The sequence below is a fragment of the Rhinoderma darwinii genome, chromosome 4, assembly GCF_050947455.1.
Source record: "Rhinoderma darwinii isolate aRhiDar2 chromosome 4, aRhiDar2.hap1, whole genome shotgun sequence".
Lineage (NCBI taxonomy): Eukaryota > Metazoa > Chordata > Amphibia > Anura > Rhinodermatidae > Rhinoderma > Rhinoderma darwinii.
The window spans coordinates 311082087-311108419 of record NC_134690.1 but is presented as its reverse complement, the minus strand read 5'-3'; the positions used below and the strand labels follow the sequence as shown (position 1 = coordinate 311108419).

The 26333-nt window shown below is 44.6% G+C and overlaps 1 protein-coding gene across 2 annotated transcripts; it reads right to left on the bottom strand.

Moving 5' to 3' along the window:
• Positions 1–2019: 2019 nt before the first annotated feature.
• LOC142761214 (histone H3-like centromeric protein A) lies at positions 2020–9520 on the bottom strand. 2 transcript variants are annotated; one of them, XM_075864403.1, is made up of 5 exons: positions 9433–9520; positions 4908–5009; positions 3077–3213; positions 2931–3008; positions 2020–2643 (listed from the first exon to the last, which is right to left on the bottom strand). In XM_075864403.1, exons 2-5 carry the CDS (start codon positions 4990–4992, stop codon positions 2512–2514), a joined length of 432 nt encoding a protein of 143 aa, XP_075720518.1. In that variant the 5' UTR covers positions 4993–5009; positions 9433–9520; the 3' UTR covers positions 2020–2511. The 2 variants fall into 2 exon arrangements, with proteins under 2 accessions (XP_075720518.1, XP_075720519.1); XM_075864404.1 differs by having other exon boundaries at positions 4908–5006; positions 9433–9501.
• Positions 9521–26333: the final 16813 nt, after the last annotated feature.

Genomic DNA, 26333 nt, shown 5'->3' with positions numbered 1-26333 from the left:
CCAGAATTACAGCAAGGTGAATAAGGCAAAGCAACCTGACTCACATCTGCCGTAAATGTGGGAGGGAATCTCACCCCCCCTCCCACAAGCCAGGAAAAGGTGTCTTCAAATTGCTAAGCAGTGTCCGGCAGCCATTTTGGGTGTGATTCTGCATCAGGCAGAAGTTATAGGAAACACCAAAAGGCTAAGTGTATGTTCACACGCTTACTAAACAAAGGGAAAACCGCTCCTGATTTTCAGCCATTTTTTAATCTAACTCACGTTTTTACGGCCGTTTTTGGAGCTGTTTTTCTATAAAGTCAATTAAAAACGGCTCCAAAAACGTCCCAAGAAGTGATGTACACTTCATTTTGGCGGGCGTCTTTTTACGTGCCGGTTTTGGAAAACGACCACGTAAAAAACGCCCTGTCGGAACAGAACGCCGTATCTCCCATTGAAACCAATGGGCAGACGCTTGCAGGCGTCCTGCTTCCGATTTTTCAGCTGAAAACACTGCGTGTGAACATACCCTTAGAATGATGAAAGTGAAGTGAATGACTTTTCAGTTGACCGGTTCACACGCCGTGTATTTTTTGCACATTTTACGTGCCAAAAAGCACATTAAAAAAAATGCTTGATTACACTTGATTTTGCACAACTAGAGATTTATCGTTCGGGGGTCTGGGAAAGCTGGGTGACCACCATTACCCCCTCCTGCTGGAGTGTGTTTGGGGATGTGACTAATGAAGCTTTCACACTCCAGTAGGAGGGGTAATGGTGGTCACCCAGCTTTCCCAGACCCCTGAACGATAAATCTCTCTAGTTGTGCTGAGACTGAGAGGTTCATTAGTCACATTCCCAAACAGTCTCAGCACAACTAGAGAGATTTATCGTTCAGGGGTCTGGGAAAGCTGGGTGACCACCATTACCCCTCCTACTGGAGTGTGAGAGGTTCATTAGTCACATCCCCAAACAGTCTCAGCACAACTAGGTAGATTTATCGTTCAGGGCTTTCCCAGTACAGTTGCATCATGTGTCCTTCATACAAGGGGGGGGGGGCCGTCGGGGGTCACGAGAGCGGGGGTCTGTGAGATAGAGAGTGGGACAGACAGAGACACACACCTTACCTGCAGTGCAGCTGGTCTTCAGTATGGCGCCTGCTATCTCCCTGCAAACAGCTGCTCTGCTGTGTGACTCTGACCTGCGTCTGCGCAGTACAGAGACAGAGAGCAGAGTCAATGGAACGGCTCCCGTTCATTGACTCCTATGCCCTGTAGCTGCCGTATTCCATCTCTGTATGCGTCGTTAATCGACACATACAGAGATAAAAAAAAAATGGCAGCCCCCATAGAGTAAAAGAAAGAAAAAAAAGAAAAAGAAAAAGTACAACACAAATAAATTTAATTTATTTTTATGACATACTAAAAGCAATATTATATAAAAAAAATAATTTCGTGACACCCGTCCTTTAAGACAAAACTTAAAGCAGAAAGACCCACAAACAAGCAACAACTGAAGACGTGGCAGTAAAGGCCGGGCAAACATAACAAAGGAGGAAACCCAGCGTCTGGTGATGTCCATGGGTTCCAGACTTCAGGCCATCATTGCCTGCAAAGGATTCTCTACAAAGTATTAAAAAAAACATTTATGGTAATGTTAATTTGTCCAATCACTTTTGATCACCTGAAATGAGGAGGTTGTGTAGAAAAATGGTGGCAATTCCTAAACTTTTCACAGGAGATTTTTGTTTAACCCCTTGAAATAAACCTGAAAGTTTAAACTTCAATTGCATCTCAGTTGTTTCATTTCAAATCCAATGTGGTGGCAGCAAAACCCAAATCATGAAGATTGTGTCACTGCCCAAATAATTCTGGACCCAACCCACACACCCACCCACACAGCAAACACTCTGAACAAGCATAGCTGCAGTCTAAAGAATGGGCGTGGGACAGAGCAAGAGTATTGAACTACAGCGAAGCTGGAGTCATTGATCATATCCAAGCCCTTATGAAGATTAGTCTAAAATGATGAAGATCAAAGTTATAATATAAATTTTTTTTTTATTTGAAAAAATTAACAAATCTTCACAGAATAAAAACAGGAAGCGGATCATAAACTCAGCAGAACAATTAGAAGTTCGGCCAGATCAGAGGTTTCATTAGCGGTTGTGTCCAGCGTCTTTGTTAGCGGTTTTGTCCAGCAGTGCCGCCTTGTGGTCATTTTCTGTGCTACATCCTGGACCCCTATAACTCCTTACATAGCTGGACAGAAAAACTACTGCACTACCACCCTGCAAACTGCAGTGGCAGCCATATTGGTTGTAACAACTTTCCCATGAACAGATAAAACAAAGAAAAAACCTCCACTGTAACCAGTGTCAGGAGGGGGCGCTAAAGCCGGTTTACTCTTCCAAACTGGATCTTTTATGCAATGGTAAAACTTGTATTTCCCAATAGATTTTCTCCATTAATATAAAACTATTTACACGTGATCATTCTTCATCAAATCTTGAGAGATAAAACGGCAGCGTTATCACAGTCCATACGGGATGACTCGGATTCTCCGTGCGAGCTGCATGTCCTTCACAAAGAGAGTGCCCCTATTGGCCTGGTGACTGAAGAGGTAAGAATCTTCAAAGAGACTCACGAGGAAGGCCTCAGCTGACTGTGGATACAGAAGAGCATTAGTCCCTCTTAAAGTGACAGCACTCCCGGTATAATTTACTACACAGCTCGAAGGACTGATCAGATTTCACTTTTATGAGCTGTTAGCTAGAGTGATGGTGGGGGGGGGGGGGGGGTCTGGCCTCTGGAACTCCCACAATGCATCACAACCCCTATGCAAATGTTCCGCTAGGGCATATGGATGTGTTAGAGTGAACCACTGCATAGCAGCTCCCTCTCTGGTTGACCCATGCGTTACATGGACAGTGCATTGTATGAGATACTGACCTCTTGTAGCGCCATAAGTGGGGTGCTTTGCCAGTAGTAAAATACGCCGCGGGAATACTTCAGGCAGATCTCTCTCACCTGCAAGAATAAAAGGGGAATACCACTGACAATAAAGAGGAGCAGCCGCAGAGGACACATCCACTCACCAGGCGGAAAAACGGGGCTTTCTGAATGAGCAGATTGGTTGATTTTTGGTACTTTCTTATTTCCATCAGCGCACGGGCTCCTGGGCGGTAGCGTCTTCTTCGTTGCGTGCTCGGTCTGTGACTTGTTTCCCCACTACCTGTAAGAAAGAAATCCATAATCACAGCTGAAAATGAATCTCCCGCTACATGGAAATTCACTGTCTGGCCGGGGTCACACGTAGGGTAAACACGGCGGATTTTCTGCAACGGATTTCATTGCGGAAACTCCACAGCGTAATACAGAAGCAGAAGAGTGGAGGAGATTCAAACAAATCTCATCCAGACGCAGCGGAAATAAACCCGCCAAACTTACCCAGATCTCTCTGCTCCTGCGTTCAACCCGGCCTCCAGGGATGATGTCTCATCACATATGACTGCTGCAGAACATCAGAGGGACACGTCACCATGGCTACGGGTAAGTATGGGGTTTTTTTCTACCTTCTATGGACATTCCAGCCGAAAAACTGCACTTTTTCAGCCAGAATTACCTCCGATGCCCAGGGCCAATACGCTGTGTACTTTTACGCCGCGTATCTGCCCTGTGGGAACATGGCCTATTACCTTAATGTCCCCCAAGGAACATCAGGTAAACAGATTTAAAACATAACATGCTACCTGCAGCCACCACTAGAGGGAGCTCATTGTATATGGTTGTACATTGAACTTGGTAACAAAACAGTATGCAGTGAGCTCCCTCTAGTGGTGGCTGCAGGGAGACAAAATTATACCATGTAACTGTCTACGCAGGAGATTTAGAGCTGTTTCAGAAAACTGTGCTCCAACTGCTGTAAAACTACATTAAGAAATTAATCAGCACAGAATGTTGGACCTAAAAAGGATATAAATGTGGACGTTCAAATTTTAGATACTTTTCTATGACTGATAATTTGGGGTCCATCAAGTCCCATTGATACATGATTAAAGGGGTTGTACCACGAAAATAATTTTTCACCTATCCACAAGATAGGTGATAAATGCCGGATCGCTGCGGGTTGTTAACAAGAGTGCGGGTCCCAGAGTGGTGGTCACTCAAGTCATTCTCTATGGCAGTGGTCCCCAACCTATTTTGCACCGAGGACCGGTTTGATGCAAGAACATTTTTGCGGGGACTGGCGGGGGGTGGGTGGAGGGGTTAGAGTCAGTTCACACATTGCGTAAATACGGCGTATACCTGTATTATAATGTGGAAAAATCGGCAGCATAATACAGTAGCAGCAAAGTGGATGAGATAAAACACGTCTCATCCACACGCTGCATAAACGGAGTAGAAAAAAGGCTCAGAAATTGATGTCACAACATCGCGCCTGCCTGCGCGGAGCCGCTCACGGCAGAGTGCATAATCGGGCAAGGAGCAGTCAAACTTGACTATTTCCGTCGATCCCATAGGGAATGAATAGAGCGGTCGGACTGCAGGTTGGAAATTCTTAGATCCCTCGTTTCATAATATATCTTCATGGGTGTGAGATGTGTTCTCAGATTCCCTTCCCAGGGCCATATAGTAACGTGCTTCCTGCAACCACCACTAGGGGGAGACGATTGTGCACATGCATACAGCTCATGTTGTGCCTATATAAATCAGTCCTCAGTTTGCTCCCCCTAGTGGCGGGCTTGTGCTACAGAAATTTGTGTATGTAACAGATTTTTACCTGCATAGAAACGAACCCTCTAAGATATAAAGCTGAGAAACGGATTACAATCTAGTATTACACGACCCGAGGTTATCTGGAATTCATTTTTAAAATAAAATATATAATGAGAGTGATAAGATGATCAAGGTGCAACTTTCTCTTACTTGGCGGAGATTGAGGAGGAGCTGCAGGTTTCTTCTGCGGCTGCGCCGACTTCCTGCGGGACGAGCTTTTCTGGGGTGGTTTCATGATGATGTAAAACGCTGCTGAGAGTCATACAATCAGTTAAGCGGATAAGAGACGGTGACAATTCAGCAGAATCACAGGTGACGTAGGATAAACTGAGCGGTTTTATCATTCCCCACAACTCCCCCCCCCCCCAATACCAAAACATTCATGTGTCGGGAAGGTCGATTTTACTGCATCCAAGTCGCCACAGAGCGCAAGACTTATATACGTATATACTGACTGATGCCACCAATGCAAGTGACAAGAAAGTGATGACATTGACGGTGAAGATATGAGATTGCCGGATGTCAGTAATTAACGCACGCTGCATCAATGAATACAATAGATCCTCGTGGCATCAATTACCAGAACAGCGACATCAATGATCTATTTAATAATGCGGCAACAGAAGAGCTACCCGCAGCAGATCCCGCAAGCAATGGGCAGATGTTTGCAGACGTAATGGAGCCGTCTTTTCAGGCGTGATTCGAGGAGTAAAACGCCTGAAAATAGGTCGTGTGCACATAACCTTACAGAGAATCCGTAATCCAGACAAAGGTGGGAAATTTAAAACTGGAGCAAAGGAAAAGTGGAGCAGTCGTCATGGAAATGAAAGGCCGCAGCTGGAGGACGATGAGCTGCAACAATGCAGTACAAATATACAGAAATAAAACATCTAATAATCCATATGATCTCTAGACACGCAGCAGCGAAAATGTATAAAATCAACACACACGATAGACGAGGAGAAGAAACATTCCGTCGAGAGTGCAACTTTTCTTAGGACTCTCTGCTTTGTGCCGTTTCTCTGTTATTCCTCCTGGAAATGTAAGAATTAACAGCTGTGTGTTACCAGTTGGGGGTGTGTCCCTACACAAACTGACAACGTCCAATCAGTGCTGACAGAGAGACTGTAGGGACACGACCTTTGATGAGGAGAATGGCAACACCAAGTTATCTATTAATACATACATTTCTAAGAGGAACAACCGAGGAACGGCACAAGCCAGAGATCTGAGAAAATACGCTCCAGAATAGTTATTTCATGGGGAATACAGGTATTTACTATAAGGGTATGTTCACACGCAGTGGTTTCAGACCTATTTCGGGCGTTTTACGCCTCAAATTACGGCTGAAAAAACGCCCCTAATACGCCTACAAACATCTGCCCATTGCTTTCAATGGGAATTACGATGTTCTGTTCGCACGAGCCTTAATTTTACGTGTCGCTGTCAAAATACGGCGTGTAAAATGACGGCTCGTCAAGAGAAGTGCAGGACACTTTTTGGGACGTTTTTGGAGCAGTTTTCTCATAGACTCGTGAAAACAGCTCCAAAAACGGCTGTAAAAAACGCAGCGAAAAACGCGAGTTGTTAAAAAAACATCTGAAAATCAGGAGCTGTTTTCGCCATAAAACAGCTCCGTATTTTCAGACGTTTTTGCTCACTGCGTGTGAACAGAGCCTTACAGACACGTCAGGAGAAGTGACGGCTCCTCTTTAATAATATTGTCTGTATCCTGTATAATTCATGAGGACGCACGTGCTGCCCGGCGTGATGTCAGCGTCACCGTATCTATCAATGATTATACACTGAACTCTAGAAAACTGCCAGATACACCAGGACGACTGTATACATCAGAGTTTCCCAACCTTTTCAGGCTCGAGGCACCCCAGGGAAAAAAAATAATTCTCAGGGCACCCCTACCAAAAATGCCTAAAAACAAGCAGTACACTCTTAGGTTATGTTCACACAACGTTTTTTTGTAAGGCAGAAACTAATTTCATTTACGAATTTTGAGGCAGATTTTGAATTGACAGCGCTGTTTGACTTTTTTTTTTTTTGCTGTGTTTTTTGCCCACATTTTTTTTAAGCCGTTGAAGCGAATGCAAAAACCGCAGACAAAAAAACACCAAACGAGCGCCACAGGTTTTTTCTGCCTCCTATTAATTTCAATGGGAGGTCAGAGGCGGAAACCACTTGAAGACCATCAGCCCCCCACTCACAGTAATGACCGTCAGCCCCCCACTCCCAGTAATGACCGTCAGCCCCCCACTCCCAGTAATGACCGTCAGCCCCCCACTCCCAGTAATGAACGTCAGCCCCCCACTCCCAGTAATGACCGTCAGCCCCCCACTCCCAGTAATGACCGTCAGCCCCCCACTCCCAGTAATGACCGCCGGCCTCCCCACTCACAGTAATGACCGTCAGCCCCCCACACACAGTAATGACCGTCAGCCCCCCACACACAGTAATGACCGTCGGCCCCCCACTCACAGTAATGACCGTCAGCCCCCCACTCACAGTAATGACCGTCGGCCCCCCACTCACAGTAATGACCGTCAGCCCCCCACTCACAGTAATGACCGTCAGCCCCCCACTCACAGTAATGACCGTCAGCCCCCCACTCACAGTAATGACCGTCAGCCCCCACTCACAGTAATGACCGTCAGCCCCCACTCACAGTAATGACCGTCAGCCCCCACTCACAGTAATGACCGTCAGCCCCCCACTCACAGTAATGACCGTCAGCCCCCCACTCACAGTAATGACCATCAGCCCCCACTCACAGTAATGACCGTCAGCCCCCCACACACAGTAATGACCGTCAGCCCCCCACTCACAGTAATGACCGTCAGCCCCCCACTCACAGTAATGACCGTCAGCCCCCCAATCCCAGTAATGACCGTCAGCCCCCCACTCCCAGTAATGACCGTCAGTCCCCCACTCCCAGTAATGACCGTCAGCCCCCCACTCCCAGTAATGACCGTCAGCCCCCCACTCACAGTAATGACCGTCAGCCCCCCACTCCCAGTAATGACCGTCAGCCCCCCACTCCCAGTAATGACCGTCAGCCCCCCACTCACAGTAATGACCGTCAGCCCCCCACTCCCAGTAATGACCGTCAGCCCCCCACTCCCAGTAATGACCTTCAGCCCCCCACTCACAGTAATGACCATCAGCCCCCACTCACAGTAATGACCATCAGCCCCCCACTCACAGTAATGACCAGCAGCCCCCCACTCACAGTAATGACCAGCAGCCCCCCACTCACAGTAATGACTAGCAGCCCCCCACACACAGTAATGACCAGCAGCCCCCCACTCACAGTAATGACCAGCAGCCCCCCACTCACAGTAATGACCAGCAGCCCCCCACTCACAGTAATGACCGTCAGCCCCCCCACTCACAGTAATGACCGTCAGCCCCCCCACTCACAATAATGACCGTCAGCCCCCGACTCACAGTAATGACCGTCAGCCCCCGTCTCACAGTAATGACCGTCAGCCCCCGACTCACAGTAATGACCGTCAGCCCCCGACTCACAGTAATGACCGTCAGCCCCCGACTCACAGTAATGACCGTCAGCCCCCCACTCACAGTAATGACCGTCAGCCCCCCACTCACAGTAATAACCGTCAGCCCCCACTCACAGTAATGACCGTCAGCCCCCCACTCACAGTAATGACCGTCAGCCCCCACTCACAGTAATGACCGTCAGCCCCCCACTCACAGTAATGACCGTCAGCCCCCCACTCACAGTAATGACCGTCAGCCCCCCACTCACAGTAATGACCGTCAGCCCCCCACTCACAGTAATGACCGTCAGCCCCCCCCACTCACAGTAATGACCATCAGCCCCCCCTCACAGTAATGACCATCAGCCCCCCACTCACAGTAATGACCATCAGCCCCCCACTCACAGTATAATGACCCCTCAGTAAAGCCACCATCAGCCTCAGTCCCCCCGCCCCCCGATAAAATAACCATCTGCCCCTCTAGTAAAGTGACCATCACAGACAGAAAGTGTGCTTACCCCTGGGGAAGGAATAAATAAGGAGGTATAAGAACAACAACTCCCAGCATGTCCAGGATGTTATGTGATATCAGAGAAAGTTTACAGGAGGATGTACAAGAGGAGAGAACTACAACTCCCAGCATGCCCAGACTGTTGCGTGATATCAGAGGACATTACAGGGAGGAGATATAAAGAGGAGGGGACTACAACTCCTAGCATGCCCAGACTGTTATTATGGGATATCAGAGGACATTACAGGGAGGAGTTATAGGAGGAGAGAACTACAACTCCCAGCATGTCCAGGCTGTTATTATGGAATATCAGAGGACATTACAGTGAGGAGGTACAGGAGGAGAGAACTACAACTCCCAGCATGTCCAGACTGTTATTATGGGATATCAGAGGACATTACAGTGAGGAGGTATAAGGAGAGAACTACAACTCCCAGCATGTCAAGACTGTTATTATGGGATATCAGAGGACATTACAGTGAGGAGGTATAAGAGGAGAGAACTACAACTACCAGCATGTCCAGGCTGTTATTATGGGATATCAGAGGACATTACAGGGAGGAGGTATAAGAGGAGAGAACTACAACTACCCACATTCCCCTGGCTCCATTTCTCACACAACTGCTAAGAAAGTAAAGAAAAACCCACTTACCCTGCCCAGTGTTAATGGCTCCTCTCCCTCCGTCAGGCTTCTAGTGGGAAGCGGTGGGCGGTGCTTGTAACGGACGTCCGTGCGTCACGTCTGCTACAATGTCGGGGGCGGAGCTTGTAGCACCCCTGAACAGCTCTCGGCACCCCGGTTTGGAACCACTGGTATAGATTATAGATTATATAATAGCCCCACAATATAAAAGCCAAGAAAAACCAAAAGGCTCCCGCACTGCGTTCTTCCAGGTTATGTATCGCCCCCTTGTGGCAATAGAAGAAGTACACCAAATGTTCAAACCATCGCTAAAGCCAACAAAACTATATCCTGATGTTTCATCTCCCACAATCTATAATAATTATAATACACGATCACCGCGTGGTCTCAATGACATCATCAAGACCTCGGGCTGTAAAGAAAAGCCTGTTTATACCCCTGGGTTCCAGGATGGGTCTATTTTAGGCTCGATGGGTTTCTATCAAGTTCTATAGAAAATGCTTAGAAACGTTGTGATAAAAAAAAAAAAAACTTTTATTGACATTAAGACCCCTTTACCAATGCCGATAATCATACGAGCGCTTGTTTTCGATCACGGGCAGCGACGATCAGACGATAAACTGCACTGATTGGTCAGCTGATCACATCTTTTATGCGTCCCAAAAATTCCTCGTTGTCCACAGCGTACAAACAGGGGATGTGCTGCCGACAATACGTAAACTGTACGAGCACGGACCATCGTATTAACCATCGCTCATCCCCGTACAGCGTGCGTCGGCTCGTGTAAATGAGCGCCGAGTCACTAGATACATCGTTGATCGTGCAAGTTCCATCTAATGAAAAACTGTAAACAGGGAGGAGGGGGATGCAGCTGCAGTTTCTTATGCCCCATGCACGCGATCGTATTTTTCATCAGTAATTACAGCAGGGACTCTCCCATAGAAGTCTATGGGCGCTTCCGTAAATACGGGCGGCTATGGATACGCATCCGTACTCTGACCGTATTTATGGAAGCGTTGCTATGCAACATGCTGATGACGACATTTGCATTCTCCCTCTTTTTTTTACGGATCCGTATATACCGATGCAGTATGGACTGTATTTCAGGATGGATGAAAATACGGTCGTGTGCATGGGGCCTTACTTGGTGTTGCAATGAGGGGGGAGGGGTAGCGGCTGGTACTTGCTAGTTATACTATTACTGATATACTCATTAAAGGGGTCTTCCCATCATACACATTTATGACGTATCCATAGGATGTCAGATAGATGAGGGTCCCACCTCCGGCTTTGTCTGATCTGTTTCCGTAACTCCCATACTAATGAATGCGGGTTCCAGAGGTGGGACCCCAATCTACCTGACATTTATGACATATCCGCTCGTTTGCTCCGGTCACACGGAGCTATGGATAACACGGAGCTATGGATGAGGGCGAGCGGTCGTGTGAGAGATAAATGGTTAATGCTCTTATGACTATACAGAATAATGGGTATTTTAGAAAGGTTAAGAGAAGAAATAGTTTGCAGATGCTCTGCCGTCCCTTGAAATTGCAAACAGATGGTGGTCAATCACTTGACCACCCCCCTAAGCATAAAGGAAACATAAGGGAATACCTGGTGCTCCACCAATGAGCTTTTATGGGAAAGGAAGCCGTAAGGCTTGAATATACAGATGACTCATATGTTATGGAATGTTCTTTGTTCGTCTGATGCTATAAGTATGAACGTTGTAGTTCAATAAATTAGAAGTATTACTTTGAGAACTTGGTCTCAGTGTGTCTTTACTTCTCCGAGTTCGCACCCCCCCCCCCCACCTGATTTGAACCTGCATAGATGATCAAGGCGTAAAGTGACCCCATTGCGATCACAGAAATTGGCGCCCGAACAGGGACTTGACCAGAAGGACGGCACCCCACCCTGGGGATCTCCCGGGACTTGAGTGGCGACCTCCCGGACGAAGGAACGTGCAGACCACTGCTGCAGCAAGGTAAGAAGACTTAATTCTTACAAACTCTGCTCTGCACCTTCCTGTCTGGTAGGTCACCTTCCCGGTAGTACTCCTGAGGAATAGAGGGGCCACATGAGGGTATTTTTAGTGTAAAAATCTGGTCAAGTCTAAAATAAATCCTACCCTCAGGATAAAGTGCCTGATCTCTATGGCAGTATTTGTATGAATGTTGTAGAAACCCAGTTTTGTGTTACAAATGCATTTTAGAATAAGGAAATTGTTTTGGGAAAAAATTCAGATAATCCGGCAAATTACCAGAAACATGTGTACATGCTTCAGGTGATTACGGGGATTATGATAGGCTAAATTTTAGCCCGGAAATCAAAAATTTTGTGCAGTCCAATAATCCGGCATGATGAATCAACACTTGGATTTGACACTCGCCCTATTATTTGGACTGGGGATACTAGCCGTTTTACTGTTATGGTGTGGAGGATATCTCCTTGAGTGGTGTTTAAAGTAAATAAGAAGGACTGTAAAAGGAAGATTCTCTGGCCAGAGTAGAAAGTAAGTACGGAAACTAGAAACTGTCTAAAATAGATGAGAATAGAATTCATCTGTCAGTAGCTAAAATCTGTAACAAAATACGGGTGTGCCTAAGGCCACCACTTACAGTCACAAGATGGGAAACTTGGTTACCCTCTTTAAAGATGAACACCCCAAAGGACAAACCGCCAAACAGGTAGTAGCAGAAAGAGAAGGTAAAAAGGTGACACAGGGAACAAAAAAATTAATGAAAGCATGTGGTCTAGAATCCCATGGATGGTTAGATGCAGACAAATGGAATGAATGTTGTGACACAAAGCGAGGATGGCTGAAAGATAAAGGGTTGACGGAGAAAGCCGAATCATGGAAGAAGGTGTCAGAGGAAGTAACGCAGGGGGATGCATGGAAACAGAATGTAAGAAAAAGTTTTATTATGATTGCTATAATGAAAATCCAGGAAAAAGGACAGAGAAGGTAGGTAGACCCCCGGGGTATGGAGACAGAACGGCAAATGGTCCAGAAGGATGGACGTGTTTTAGGTGCGGTTCTCAGAACCTGGAGTGGAGGGATGTATGTTATGCATGCGGCGCTCCCAGACCTAGGGACAAAAATCCTCTAGGTATATACCCAGTAGTGCCAGGATACTCGAACAACAACCCTTTTGCGCCTGCCCCCACGCATATACCGGAACCATATAAGCAGGTTGCGGGAATGGCCCCAGTGGTGTTAGCACCAGCAGGGGTAATTACTAGGGCAGGAAAAGCAAATAGAGGAGCAGATGGAGGGGATGAGGAAGATGAAGAGGAGCAAAAAGAGCAAAACAGGAAGGACAAGGCAAAAAGAGAGGAACAAGAAAGAGAAAGGCAGCTCCAAACCCTCCAAGACCAGATGGATGAAGGGAGGAATATACCAGTGGGGAAAGACGCTAAAGAGGCGCTGAATGCAGTAGCCTCCAAGCTCCAGGTACTGACCAACATATACGCTAGCGAGGCAGATAAGAAAATTAGGAAAAGGGAATATAAGTACAAACCCTGGAATCCCAGGGATGCACTTATACTAGTCCAAAAAGCCCCGGATCCAGAGGCAGAACCCATACCCTTCTATAGATATCTAGAACAGATACAGAGTATGTACAAAGCAACCTGACAAGACCTAGCACAATTGATACATACAAAAATGGGAGGATATAGTGCCACAGTATTTGATCACTTAGAACCCCTAGCGGGAGGGGAGGAATGGAGACAGAGTGAGGATTCAGGGAATCAACTGGTGATACAACTAAAAGAGTGGGCAACTCACAAGCAAGCCGAGTTAGGAGTAAATCTAACGGACCTCACTCAGGAAAACTCAGAAACGGTGGAGAAATTCTTCACTAGGCTCCAGACAAGCTGGAAGAACATGGGGTATCGAGAACGAAACCCTTTGGACTGTAGACTGCTTACTAGTAGTTTTGTGGAAGGATTAAAAAGACCCATACAAGACGGGCTGAAAACGGCCAGACCAGAATATCGTAGTCTAGACCCTAGAGATTTGCTGAAGGTAGCTCAGGGAGTGGAGCAGGGATTAAAAGCCCAGACTCAGCGTAAAAAGCAGACCACGGGGGTAGGAATATACCAGAACCCACAGGGGACACAGAATAGATCCCCCTTAGGGAAATAATATGTTACAACTGTCAAAAGACAGGGCATATTGCCAGAAATTGTAGAGGCCCAAAGCGCCCCAGACAGACCGAAGGAAACATACCCACGGCCCCACCTAGTGACCAACAGATACAAACATATCAAGCATAGGACAGTGGCAACCCCAGGGAAAGTGCAGTGGTCCTAATACAATCAGTAACTTTAGGACCTGCCCCTACAGTTCCTTTGAGTATTAATGATGGAACCCCGATTCCATTCTTAATAGACACGGGAGCAGCCACCACTGTCATAAAAACTGCACACGTCCCTTCAGACCTCCTATCCCCAGATTATCAGGAATGCATAGGCGTAGGAGGAAGTATAACGAATAATCAAGTGACAAAACCCGTCACCCTACATTTTGGCCCACATCGGTCTCTGGTCACTAGATTAGTTGCTAGCCAATCAACTCCCGTCTGGCTATTAGGTGCAGATTTGTTGCAGAAATTACAAGCCCACATAGAATATCTTCCAGATGGTACGGTCAAGTTGACCGGTAGTTTAAATGATGAAGAGCTGTGTCTTATAGCAGCCTGTGATACAGATCCATGGGAAGACCGACCGCCAGTAGGAGTCCACGTGTATACTCCAGTAGAACAACATCACCATTTAAAACATATACCTCATGTTTTATGGTCGAAAAGCCCTACGGACGTAGGAGTTCTGCCAGTACCCCCTGTCACTGTACAACTAAAACCTGGCCACCCACTGCCCCAGAAAAAGCAATATCCTCTCAGCCAGGCTCAATCAGACGCTATCTCGGATAGCATAAAAGATTTTCTGAATGCAGGAGTTCTGGTGGAAATAGTCTCCCCCTGTAACACCCCACTGTATCCAGTCAAGAAGAAATCAGACAAAGGGCAGCCCACTAAATATAGAATGGTTCAAGACCTTAGGGCAGTAAATGCAGCCACTGTATTTAATACGCCCATTGTTCCAAACCCTCATGTGCTCTTAGCCCAGATTCCACCTACCGCCTCTCATTTTACGGTGGTGGACCTTGCAAATGCATTCTTTTCAGTCCCTCTACATACTGATTGCCAATACCTTTTTGCATTCACACATCAAGGCAAACAATATGCATGGACCGTTCTACCTCAAGGTGCCCACAAATCACCCAGTGCTTATACGGCTGCTATGAAAACAGTATTAACCGATTGGCTGCCACCACCGGATGTTGTATTATTGCAGTATGTCGATGATTTACTTCTTTGCTGTCCCTCTTCCGAAGCGTGTATCCAAGCTTCGGTATCACTGTTGAAGTTTTTAGCGGAAAATGGGTGCAAGGCCTCTAAAGATAAATTGCAATTTTGTTGTACTCAAGTTGTATTTTTAGGACACTGTGTAGCACAAGGCACGAGGCATCTCACACACAGCAGAGTAGAAACTATTGTACAAATACCAGTTCCAAAATCTTTAAATGCTTTACGTACATTTTTAGGTTTAGTCTCTTACTGCAGACCATGGATTCGTTCCGCATCCATTCTCATGCAGCCTCTGTATGACTGCCTCAGTAGCCAGCCTTTCCACCTTACGCCCGAAGCTGAAGAGAACTTCCACACTTTGAAATTGGTGGTCCAGACAGCCCCAGCTCTCGGGACCCCCAATTATGACAAGATTTTTAGACTATATTGTACTGAACAAAATGGCCATGCCACGTCTGTACTTACGAAAGCACATGGTCCACAACAGCGCCCAGTTGCCTACTATTCAGCTAGGCTTGACCCGGTTGCCCGTGGATCCCCATCCTGTGTATGAGCTATTATTGCAGTTAATCTTATGTTGAATAAAGCGTCTGATCTCGTATTAGCATTTCCTGTACAGATATATGCCCCCCATGATATTACTGCTATTCTAACTCAAGTACAACCTAAGCATTTGTCCACTGCCAGACATCTAAGATTAACCTGTGCGCTTCTTCTTCCTGAGCAGGTCACACTCCATAGGTGTACCACTTTGAACCCAGCTACCTTACTGCCTCTGGAGCAAGGGGGAGTAGAGACAGGTAAAGTATGGTCGGAATATCTACCGGATACTGAAGAACATGATTGTATGGCCCTTATGGCCCAGGAAACAGTGGGGTTCGCACATGTGAAAGATACCCCACTCCAAAATCCAGACCTGATACTCTTTGTGGATGGTTCACGGTATTGTGTGCAAGGTTCTTTCTTCACAGGCTATGCAGTCACCACAGAACATACCGTACTTGAAACAGCATCCTTACCGGCCTCATGCTCCGCACAAGAAGCAGAACTAAAAGCACTTGCCCAAGCCTGCCATCAGGCCACAGGTAAAACAGCAAATATCTACACTGACTCTCGGTATGCATTTGGGATTGCACACGATTATGGCCCCATATGGAGGGCAAGACAATTTTTGACTTCAGCAGGTACCCCAGTTAAGAATGCGGATTTCGTAAAGTATTTGATGGAGTCTTTATTATTACCAACTGAGGTAGCAGTAATAAAGATAAAAGCTCACACTACGGCCAACACACCAGAAGCAAGGGGAAATGCCCTGGCAGACGAAGCGGCAAAGCAAGCAGCACAGAAGCTACCCGTGTTAGCAGCCGTATGTCAGATAAAAGATCCAGAGGAAACAAGACCAGCTGTAAGCCCGGAACTACTGCAAAAACTTCAAGGACAAGCAACAAAAGAAGAAAAAGACAAGTGGACGGCCCAAGGAGCAACGCTACGAAAAGATGGCCTCTGGCAATGCCAGAATAAACTGTGCCTGCCTAAGACAATGTTCCCAATGATGGCCCAAATAACACATGGAGCGACTCACCAATCAAAAACGGCAATGATGGACTTGGTAAACAAGGTGTGGTATGCCCCAGGGTTTAGGGGGGATTCACACGAGCGTGTATTCGGTCCGTGCGGGCCGCGTGGTTTTCACGCGGCACGCATGGACCAATACAAGTCTATGGGGCAGTACAGACAGTCCGTGCTTTTTGCGCAGCGTTTGTCTGCTGCGCAAAAAGCGCGACAGGTTCAATAACTCTGCGTATTTCGCGCATCACGCACCCATTGAAGTCAATGGGTGCGTGAAAATCACGCGCACCACACGGAAGCACTTCCGTGGGACGAGCGTGATTCGCGCAACAGCAGTGAAAAGGATGAATGAAAACCGAACATCCAAACGGAGTGTCTTTGCGATGAGCGAAGCCGGACAAGCGTACCGAACTTCACCGGGTTCGGCCAAACTCGTTTTGGCCGATCCCGGCAAAAAAATTATCGGTACGCGACGTCAGGAGATAGTCACTGTCCATGGTGCTGAAAGAGTTAAACTGTTTCAGCACCATGGACAGTGACTTGCGATCCCAAAATACATTAACCTGTAAAAAAAACCGAAGTTCTAACTTACCGATTACTCCTGTCTCCTTCCTGCAGTCCGACCTCCCGGGATGACACTTCAGTTCAAGTGACAGCTCCAGCCAATCACAGGCCAAGCACAGGCTGCAGCCAATCACAGGCTGCAGCGGTCACTTGGACTGCTGCGTCATCCAGGGAGGTGGGGCCCGATGTCAAGAGAGGCGCGTCACCAAGGACGCGTCACCAAGGACGCGTCACCAAGGCAACGGCCGGGAAGTTCTCGGTAAGTAGGAACTTTATCTTTTTTTTTTACAGGTTTTTCGCTGTTGTGTTCGGCATTCACTGTCGAGGGTGCTGAAAGATTTAGCTCTTTCAGCACCTTGGACAGTGACGGGCGTTGACAAGCCTCATCTCTATGATGCCGGCTGCGCGAAAATCACGCAGCCGCGCATCAGACACGCATGACACACGCAGCTGTCAAATGGTTTTTGCGCTCGCAAAACGCTGCGTTGTTTGCGCGCGCAAAAACGCAACGTTCGTGTGAATCTGCCCTTAGTGTGATGGCCAGCAGTTTTAAACAAGGATGCATGATCTGTGCAACAAATAATATTGGAAGAACTGTAAAAGTACCACAGAAGCACACACCCAGACCTATATATCCGTTCCAGAGACTGCAGATAGACTATATTCAACTACCCAAAGTTGGTACCTATGAGTATGTGCTTGTTTGTATTGATCTCTTTTCAGGATGGCCAGAAGCTTTTCCAGTCACCAAAGCTACAGCAGTAGCCACAGCCAAGAAGCTGATAAATGAAGTGGTCTGCAGATATGGAGTGATGGAGTGCCGGAAGTAATTGAAAGCGACAGAGGAACACACTTTACGGGTGAAATCATGAACAATGTTTTATCTTCGTTAGGTATAAACCAAGCATTCCACACACCATACCATCCGCAAAGTAGTGGTAAGGTTGAGAGATTAAACGGGACTCTCAAATTGAAAATCCAAAAAGCTATGGTAGAAACCGGGAAACCATGAACCGAGTGTCTACCATTAGCCTTGTTCTCAGTAAGATACACGCCCACAAAAAGAACAGGTCTCAGCCCGTATGAGATCTTATTTGGATCGGCTCCCAGACTAGGATGTTATTTTCCACAGGTGCTCCAGATGCAGTATGGTAGGTTAACTGACTATGTATCAACCCTGAACAAACAATTGACCAAGGTGCATGCACAAGTATTTTCTTCCATTCCAGACCCAGAATCGGTTGCCGGCGCGCATAAGCTAGAACCAGGAGATTGGGTTGTTGTCAAAAGACACGTGAGGCGGAGCCTTGAGCCACGGTTTGATGGTCCTTTTCAAGTTTTGCTCGTTACAAGCACCTCAGTAAAGCTAGAAGGAAAACCCAGTTGGATACATGCCAGCCACTGTAAAAAGGTCCTGATACTATCAGAAGAATCTGAAGAAGCGCCAAAGACGAAGGACAGAGAAGTCAAGATGAAGCTTTTCTCGGTTGTTGCGATAATTACTGTTTTTATGATGTTACACAATGTATGGACAGCAACCCCTGTGGTAAAAATACAAGGGGAAGGCCAGGGAAAAATGTTCACAATGAGTTGGAACAATGCTACAAGGACACGGAAACAAGGCAATTTTACATGTCAAGAAAATACCAGGTGTTTGATTGCCAATTGGACAACCACAGCAGGAACTTTTAAAGAGGCTCTGTCACCAGATTTTGCAACCCCTATCTGCTATTGCAGCAGATCGGCGCTGCAATGTAGATTACATTAACGTTTTTATTTTTAAAAAAACGAGCATTTTTGGCCAAGTTATGACCATTTTTGTATTTATGCAAATGAGGCTTGCAAAAGTCCAACTGGGCGTGTTTAAAGTAAAAGTACAACTGGGCGTGTATTATGTGCGTACATCGGGGTGTGTTTACTTCTTTTACTAGCTGGGCGTTCTGACGAAAAGTATCATCCACTTCTCTTCAGAACGCCCAGCTTCTGGCAGTGCAGACACAGCCGTGTTCTCGAGAGATCACGCTGTGACGTCACTCACTTCCTGCCCCAGGTCCTGCATCGTGTCGGACACATCGGCACCAGAGGCTACATTTGATTCTGCAGCAGCATCGGCGTTTGCAGGTAAGTCGATGTAGCTACTTACCTGCAAACGCCGATGCTGCTGCAGAATCAACTGTAGCCTCTGGTGCCGATGTGTCCTCGCTCGTCCGACACGATGCAGGACCTGGGGCAGGAAGTGAGTGACGTCACAGCGTGATCTCTCGAGAACACGCTCTGTGTCTGCACTGCCAGAAGCTGGGCGTTCTGAAGAGAAGTGGATGATACTTCTCGTCAGAACGCCCAGCTAGTAAAAGAAGTAAAAACGCCCCGATGTACGCACATAATACACTCCCAGTTGGACTTTTACTTTAAACACGCCCAGTTGGACTTTTGCAAGCCTCATTTGCATAAATACAAAAATGGTCATAACTTGGCCAAAAATGCTCGTTTTTTAAAAATAAAAACGTTACTGTAATCTACATTGCAGCGCCGATCTGCTGCAGTAGCAGATAGGGTTGCAAAATCTGGTGACAGAGCCTCTTTAAGTCAGGACCAATGGGAAGGAGTGGGTACTTACACCTAAAATATGGGGAACAGCCAAATGTCACGATTACCCAGGCGTCAAGTAAATTGCTTATTTGATGCATTAACACTGACAAACATTTTGTGCAGAAATATTTGGAAAAACAAACGATACAACGAAGAGACTACTATAATGAAAGTGTAAAAGGATGTGATAAGGTAAATGAAACTGTATTTGTTACACGAGGTATGAATAGAATACTCTGTACCAATGCATCAGAAATAAGTAACGGAACGATTTTTGTATTATCAATTGAAATTTTACATGATGAACATAAGCCACACATAACCGAACAAAGTTTAGAAAGAATACCACATACATGTAAGAATGCTGTTACTCAAGAACAAAGGAAGAATATACATTTCAATATCTCCTTCCCTAAACCCCCAGATTGTCACACTAGAATAAAGAGAGAATGGTATGACACAATGTTAGGAGGGGTAGGAACGGGACTGGGAGTATTGAATGGTATACAGTTAGAAACAGTCATGAATAAACTTGGTTCAGTAGGAGACGACACAGCAACAGCCTTACGCGTAGGAGCTACATGGTTGCCTACGAGTTTTGCTATCCAACAGAGTGGTCTCAAAATAGATCAGCTGTTTTTAAATGTTTTTAACGAATCTATGCTAGTGCAATATAGAACCATGGAGAATATCTCAGCGTTTGCAAATTGGACTGTATGTACTCTCAAAACAATATGGCAAAGAGAATAGATGGATGATTTTAAATCAAAATTATTCAGCACACACGTAAGACAGTGGACAGATATTCTACCGGTAGAAAGAGTGGATGATACTTGGTTATTGTTGCAACCCGAACATAATTAATGCACTCCCACTTGGTGTGCTGGTAGACTAATAGCTTTCAAGGTAAAAAGCGCTACATTGTTATGCAAATTTATAGTTATGCCTATGGTGATGATAGACCCAGTTATGTTTGAAGGACAGTACTGGATACCAGAGATAAAGGGAACTCACATAAGTTCACAAAACACGACTGTTGACATTGACCTATGCCAATTGACGGAACAGGGGTATGTGTGTAATCAGCAATCAGGAATATATGAACCCTGTTTGATGCAGCATCAAGATAATGTTTGTCCTCTCACAGTTATCCCTGCTTCACAATTGAGAATATATATAGAAGTAGGCCCTTTGCATGTATGTCTCATAACGGATGACCTAAAGACACTTAAACAATTTAATGTCACCAGTCCATTCTCAGGGTGTTTGTATAATGTGACCCATTTGAATTGGGGTAATGATACGGTAGTCTTCTTGCCCACCCTAGAAGAAATGATGTCTACAATATGGGTTCCTGAACCACTACCTTATAGCAATTTTAGTTTACAGTTAGAAGAACTAAGAAGGGTATTACAAAAATCACAAGATGTCCACAAATTAATAAAATAACACAATGTAACCTTAAATAAAGTAAAAGTATTGGCCACTATAGCTTCAGGAAAAATAGTGCATTTATCCTCAGCCATAAAGGATGTTAGTGCCCACCACTGGTATGATATTTTCACAGGATTTTCCCCTACAGCCACTACAATATTACACGTATTGTTTCAACCTTTAATCTGTATGATGATATTATTTGTACTACTTACATGTTTCAATTGTTATGCTTTTTGTAAGATAAGAAATGCTTTTTCTCGAAGACCTATACACTATGAGCAGAGACGGATGTTGTGAGTTTAAAGGGAATGTGTTGCCAGAAAAACATGTTTGTTTTTTTTTAATTAAACATTTAGTGTGTAGGTGATTAAACATTGTTCAAATTTTTTTTATTTTTTTCACGAGTCAGGAAATATTATAAATTAATTCTAATTTATAATATTTCCCATTGCTGGTCACTAGATGGAGCTATTCCCAAAATTGCAGCATTGCAAAATTGGGTAAAAAGCCCTCGCTCTAGTGAGCTCTCAGCATCCCCCCCCCTCCTTTATCCTGGCTAGTGCCGAGATAAACGAGGGGTTTGAACGGTCTAACCTCCTACACTGTGTGTCGCCATTTTTTGAGCTAACACACAGTGTAGTAGGTTTACATACAGTAGTAAACGTACACAAACACGAACATACATAGAAATCTCTTACCTGCTCCTGCCGCCGCGGCTCCCTCCGGCCCGTCCGCTCCGTCTGCTGCCGCTGGTCCAAGTGCACAAGTCTGGAAGCCGCGACCGGAAGTAGTTATCTTACTGTCCGGCCGCGACTTCCCGTCCACAGGAAAATGGCGCCGGACGGCGCGCATTTCAAATTGGACTGTGTGGGAGCGGCGCATGCGCAGCTCCCACACAGGCGGCGTACACAGAAGTGGATAGGACGGGACCCGTTCGCAGTCCCTATGAGACTGTGGCTGCCGTATTCCATGTCTGTATGTGTCGTTAATCGACACATACAGAAATGGAAAAAAAAATGGCAGCCCCCATAGGGAAGAAAAAGTGTAAAAATAAGAAAAAGTAAAACACAAACACACAAATAAATATAAACGTTTTTAATAAAGCACTAACAACTTTAACATATTAAAAAAAAAATTGTGATGACACTGTTCCTTTAAGAGATAAGATGGTTAAAATCACAAAAGGGGGAATTTGTGAGAGATAAATGGTTAATGCTCTTATGACTATACAGAATAATGGGTATTTTAGAAAGGTTAAGAGAAGAAATAGTTTGCAGATGCTCTGTCGTCCCTTGAAATTGCAAACAGATGGTGGTCAATCACTTGACCACCCCCCTAAGCATAAAGGAAACATAAGGGAATACCTGGTGCTCCACCAATGAGCTTTTATGGGAAAGGAAGCCGTAAGGCTTGAATATACAGATGACTCATATGTTATGGAATGTTCTTTGTTCGTCTGTTGCTATAAGTATGAACGTTGTAGTTCAATAAATTAGAAGTATTACTTTGAGAACTTGGTCTCAGTGTGTCTTTACTTCTCCGAGCTTGCACCCCCCCACCTAATTTGAACCTGCATAGATGATCAAGGCGTAAAGTGACCCCATTGCGATCACAGGTCGTTACTCCAATCGCTCGTCCCCATACGTTATTATCACGTCGGCAGCGCGTTTCTCTGTTTACACAGGGAGATGCGCTGCCGACAACAATAATATTTCATTTTTTTAAAACGATACGACCAGCAGATGATTGGGTGTTTGCTCGTTCATCTGCGGATCGCTGCTCTTTTTACACAGCGCAATTATCAGCAACGAGCGTTATATGAACACTTGTCTGCCCGATAATCGTCCTGTGTAAAGAACATTTTAGGCTAAGTTCACACAGAGTTTTTTTACGAGTTTTTTGACACGGAAACCGCGCCGCAAAACTCGTCAAAAGCGCCCCTAAATTTCCTCCCATTGATTTCAATGGGAGGCGTCGGCGTCTTTTTCCCGCGAGCAGTAAAACTGCCTAGCGGGAAAAAGAAGCGACATGCCCTATCTTCGGCCGTTTATGCCTCTGACCTCCCATTGACTTCAATGGGAGGCAGAGAAAGCGTATTTCACGGTGTTTTATGCCCGCGGCGCTCAATGGCCATGGGCGAAAAACGCTGCGAAAATCGGAGTGGAGGGAGAGGAAAATGTGCCTCAAATGTGCCTCAAATGTGCCTTCAAGCCTTAGACTCATGTCCTGGTTACTACATTTCAGTGGAAAGCTACCGGCAGTCGCCAGTAGGTGGAGCTACTGCAAATGTATTTATAGTGTGCTAACTGACGTTAACCCCTTAGTGACCAGGCCATTTTAGGCCCTAATGACCAAGCTATTTTATTTGTTTTTCTATAGTCACATTCAAAGAGCTATAACTTTTATATTTTTTTGTCTACACAGCTGTATGAGGACTTGTTTTTTGCGGAATTAGTTGTACTTTTTAATAGCACCATTTTTGGGTACATATAATTTTTTTATTAACTTTTATTAACTTTTTTTGGGGAGATTATAAAAAAAACTCAAATTCCACCATTGTTCTATGCGTTTTTAAATTGACGCCGTTCACTGTGCGGCGTAAGTAGCATGTTACCTTTATTCTATGGGTCGGTACGATTATGGCGATACCACATATGTAGAGGTTTTTTATGTTTTACGACTTTTGCACAATAAAAACACTTTTGAACTAAAATAATTAGTTTTTTGCATCGTTGCTTTCCAAGAGCCGTAACTTTTTTATGTTTCCCTCAATGTAGTGATTTTTTTTGGGCTTGTTTTCTGCGGGATGAGACGTAGTTTTGATTGGTACTGTTTTGGGGTGCATGGGACTTATTAATTCATTTTTATGACTTTTTGGAGGGCAATGGAAAAAAATTTCAATTTCGCCATTGTTTTTTGCGTTTTTTTTTTACGGTGTTCACCTTGCAGTTTAAATTACATATTAACTTTATTAATGGAGTCATTACGGTCGTGGCGATACCATATATGTGTACTTTTATTTATTTTTTACACTTTTACTAAATAAGACCACTTTTTATGGAAAAAAATGGTTTTATTTATTTTTTTTACTGTAATTTTTATTAACCCCTTCAGGGCTGAGCCACTTTTGGACCAAATGACTGAGCCTCATTTTTTAAATCTGACGTGTGTCACTTTATGTGGTAATAACTCGGGAATGCTTTTACCCATCCAAGCGATTCTGAGATTGTTTTCTCGTGACATATTGTACTTTATGTTAGTGAAAAAATTTGGTCGATATATTCAATATTTTTGTGTGAAAAACACCAAAATTTTAAGAAAACTTTCAAAAAATTAGCATTTTCTAAATTCAAATGTATCTGCTTGTAAGACAGATAGTTATATCACACAAAATAGTTACTAGCTAACTTTTGCAATATGTCTACTTTATATTTGCATCGTTTTTTGAACATGCTTTTATTTTTCTAGGACGTTACAAGGCTTATAATTTTAGCAGCAATTTCTCACATTTTCAAGAAAATTTCAAAAGCCCATTTTTTTAGGGAACGTTCAGTTGTGAGGGTTTGAGGGCCTTATATATTAGAAACCCCCAAAAATCATCCCACTTTAAAAACTGCACCCCTCAAAGTATTCAAAACAGCATTCACAAAGTTTTTTTAACCCTTTAGGCGTATCACAGGAATTAAAGCAAAGTAGCGGGGAACTTTACAAATTTCATTTTTTTTGCAGAAATTCCATTGTAATCCATTTTTCCTGTAATACTGAAGGTTTTTACCGGAGAAGCACAACTGAATATTTATTGCCCTGATTCTGCAGTTTTTTTAAATATCCCACATGTGGCCCTAGTGCGCTACTGGACTGAAATACCGGCCTCAGAAGCAAAGGAGCACCTAGAGGATTTTAGGGCCTTCCTTTTCTTAGATTATATTTCAGGCACCATGTCAGGTTAGAAGAGGTCTTGTGGTGCCGAAACAAAGGAAACACCCCAAAAAATACCCCATTTTGGAAACTAAACTCCTTGAGGAATTTATCTAGTGAGCATTTTGACCTCACAGGTTTTTCATAGATTTCATTAGAATTGGGCAGTGAAAATGAAAAATTACATTATTTTCCAATACCATGTAGCTTTATCTCCAAATTTTATTTTTTTAAACAAATAAATGAGGAAAAGCACCCCAAGATTTGTAAAGCAACTTCTCCAGAGTACGGAAATACCAAACATGTGGTCATAAACTGCTGTTTGGACAAGCGGAAGGACTCAGAAGGGAAGGCACGCCATTTAGCTTTTGGAGCGCTGATTTTGCTGGATTTATTTCTCTGCACCATGTCGCATTTGTAAAGCTCCTAAGGTACCAGTACAATGGAAACCCCCCCCAAAAGTGACTCCATTTAGGAAACTACACCCCTTGTGGAATTAATCTAGGGGTGTAATGAGCATTTTGACCCCACAGGTGTTTCATAGATTTCATTAAAATTGGGCAGTGAAAATGAAAAATTACATTATTTTTCAATAAGATGTAGCTTTACCTCAAAATGTTTATTTTTTTCAACAAATAAATGATGAAAAGCACCCCAACATTTGTAAAGCAACATCTCCAGAGTACAGAAATACCCAACATGTGGTCATAAACGGCTGTTTGGGGAAGTGGCAGGACTCAGAAAGGAAGGCACGCCATTTAGCTTTTGAAGTACAGATTTTGCTGGTTTGATTTCTCGGCATCATGTCGCATTTGTAAAGCTCCTAAGGTACCAGTACAGTGGAAACCCCCCAAAAGTGACTCCATTTGGGAAACTACACCCCTAGAGGAATTAATCTAGGGGTGTAGTGAGCATTTTGACCCCCCCAGGTGTTCCATAGATTTCATTAGAATTGGGCAGTAAACATGAAAAATGTCATTTTTTTCCACTAAGACGTAGCTTTAGGTAAAAATGTTTCATTTTCTTATCAAATAAAGGAGAAAAATCACTGTAACATTTGTAAAGCAATTTCTCCAGAGTACGGCAATACCCCATATGTGGTTATAAAGTACTGTATGAATACACATCAGGGCTCAGAAGGGAAGGAGCGCCATTTGGCTTTTGGAGAGCAGATATTGCTGGATTGGTTTTTCTGCACCATGTCGCTTTTGCAAAGCCCCTTAGGTAGCAGTACAGTGGAAGCTACCCAAAAGTGACTCCATTTGGCAAACTACACCCATTGAGGAATTCATGTAGGGGTGTAGTGAGCATTTTGACCCCACAGGTGTCTCATATATTTTATTAGAAATGGGCAGTGAAAATGAAAAATTACATTATTTTCCAATAAGACACAGCATTAGTTAAAACATTTTCATTTTCTCAACAAATAATGGAGAAAAAGCACCGTAACATTTG

Excerpts from the sequence above, each read along its gene's own strand:
- LOC142761214 (XM_075864403.1), bottom strand. The coding sequence starts at position 4,992 with ATGAAACCACCCCAGAAAAGCTCGTCCCGCAGGAAGTCGGCGCAGCCG. Across the intron at positions 3,214-4,907 it reads TCCTCCTCAATCTCCGCCAA|GTAGTGGGGAAACAAGTCAC; the intron begins GTAAGAGAAAGT and ends TCTTTCTTACAG. Across the intron at positions 2,644-2,930 it reads CACTTATGGCGCTACAAGAG|TCAGCTGAGGCCTTCCTCGT; the intron begins GTCAGTATCTCA and ends CTGTATCCACAG.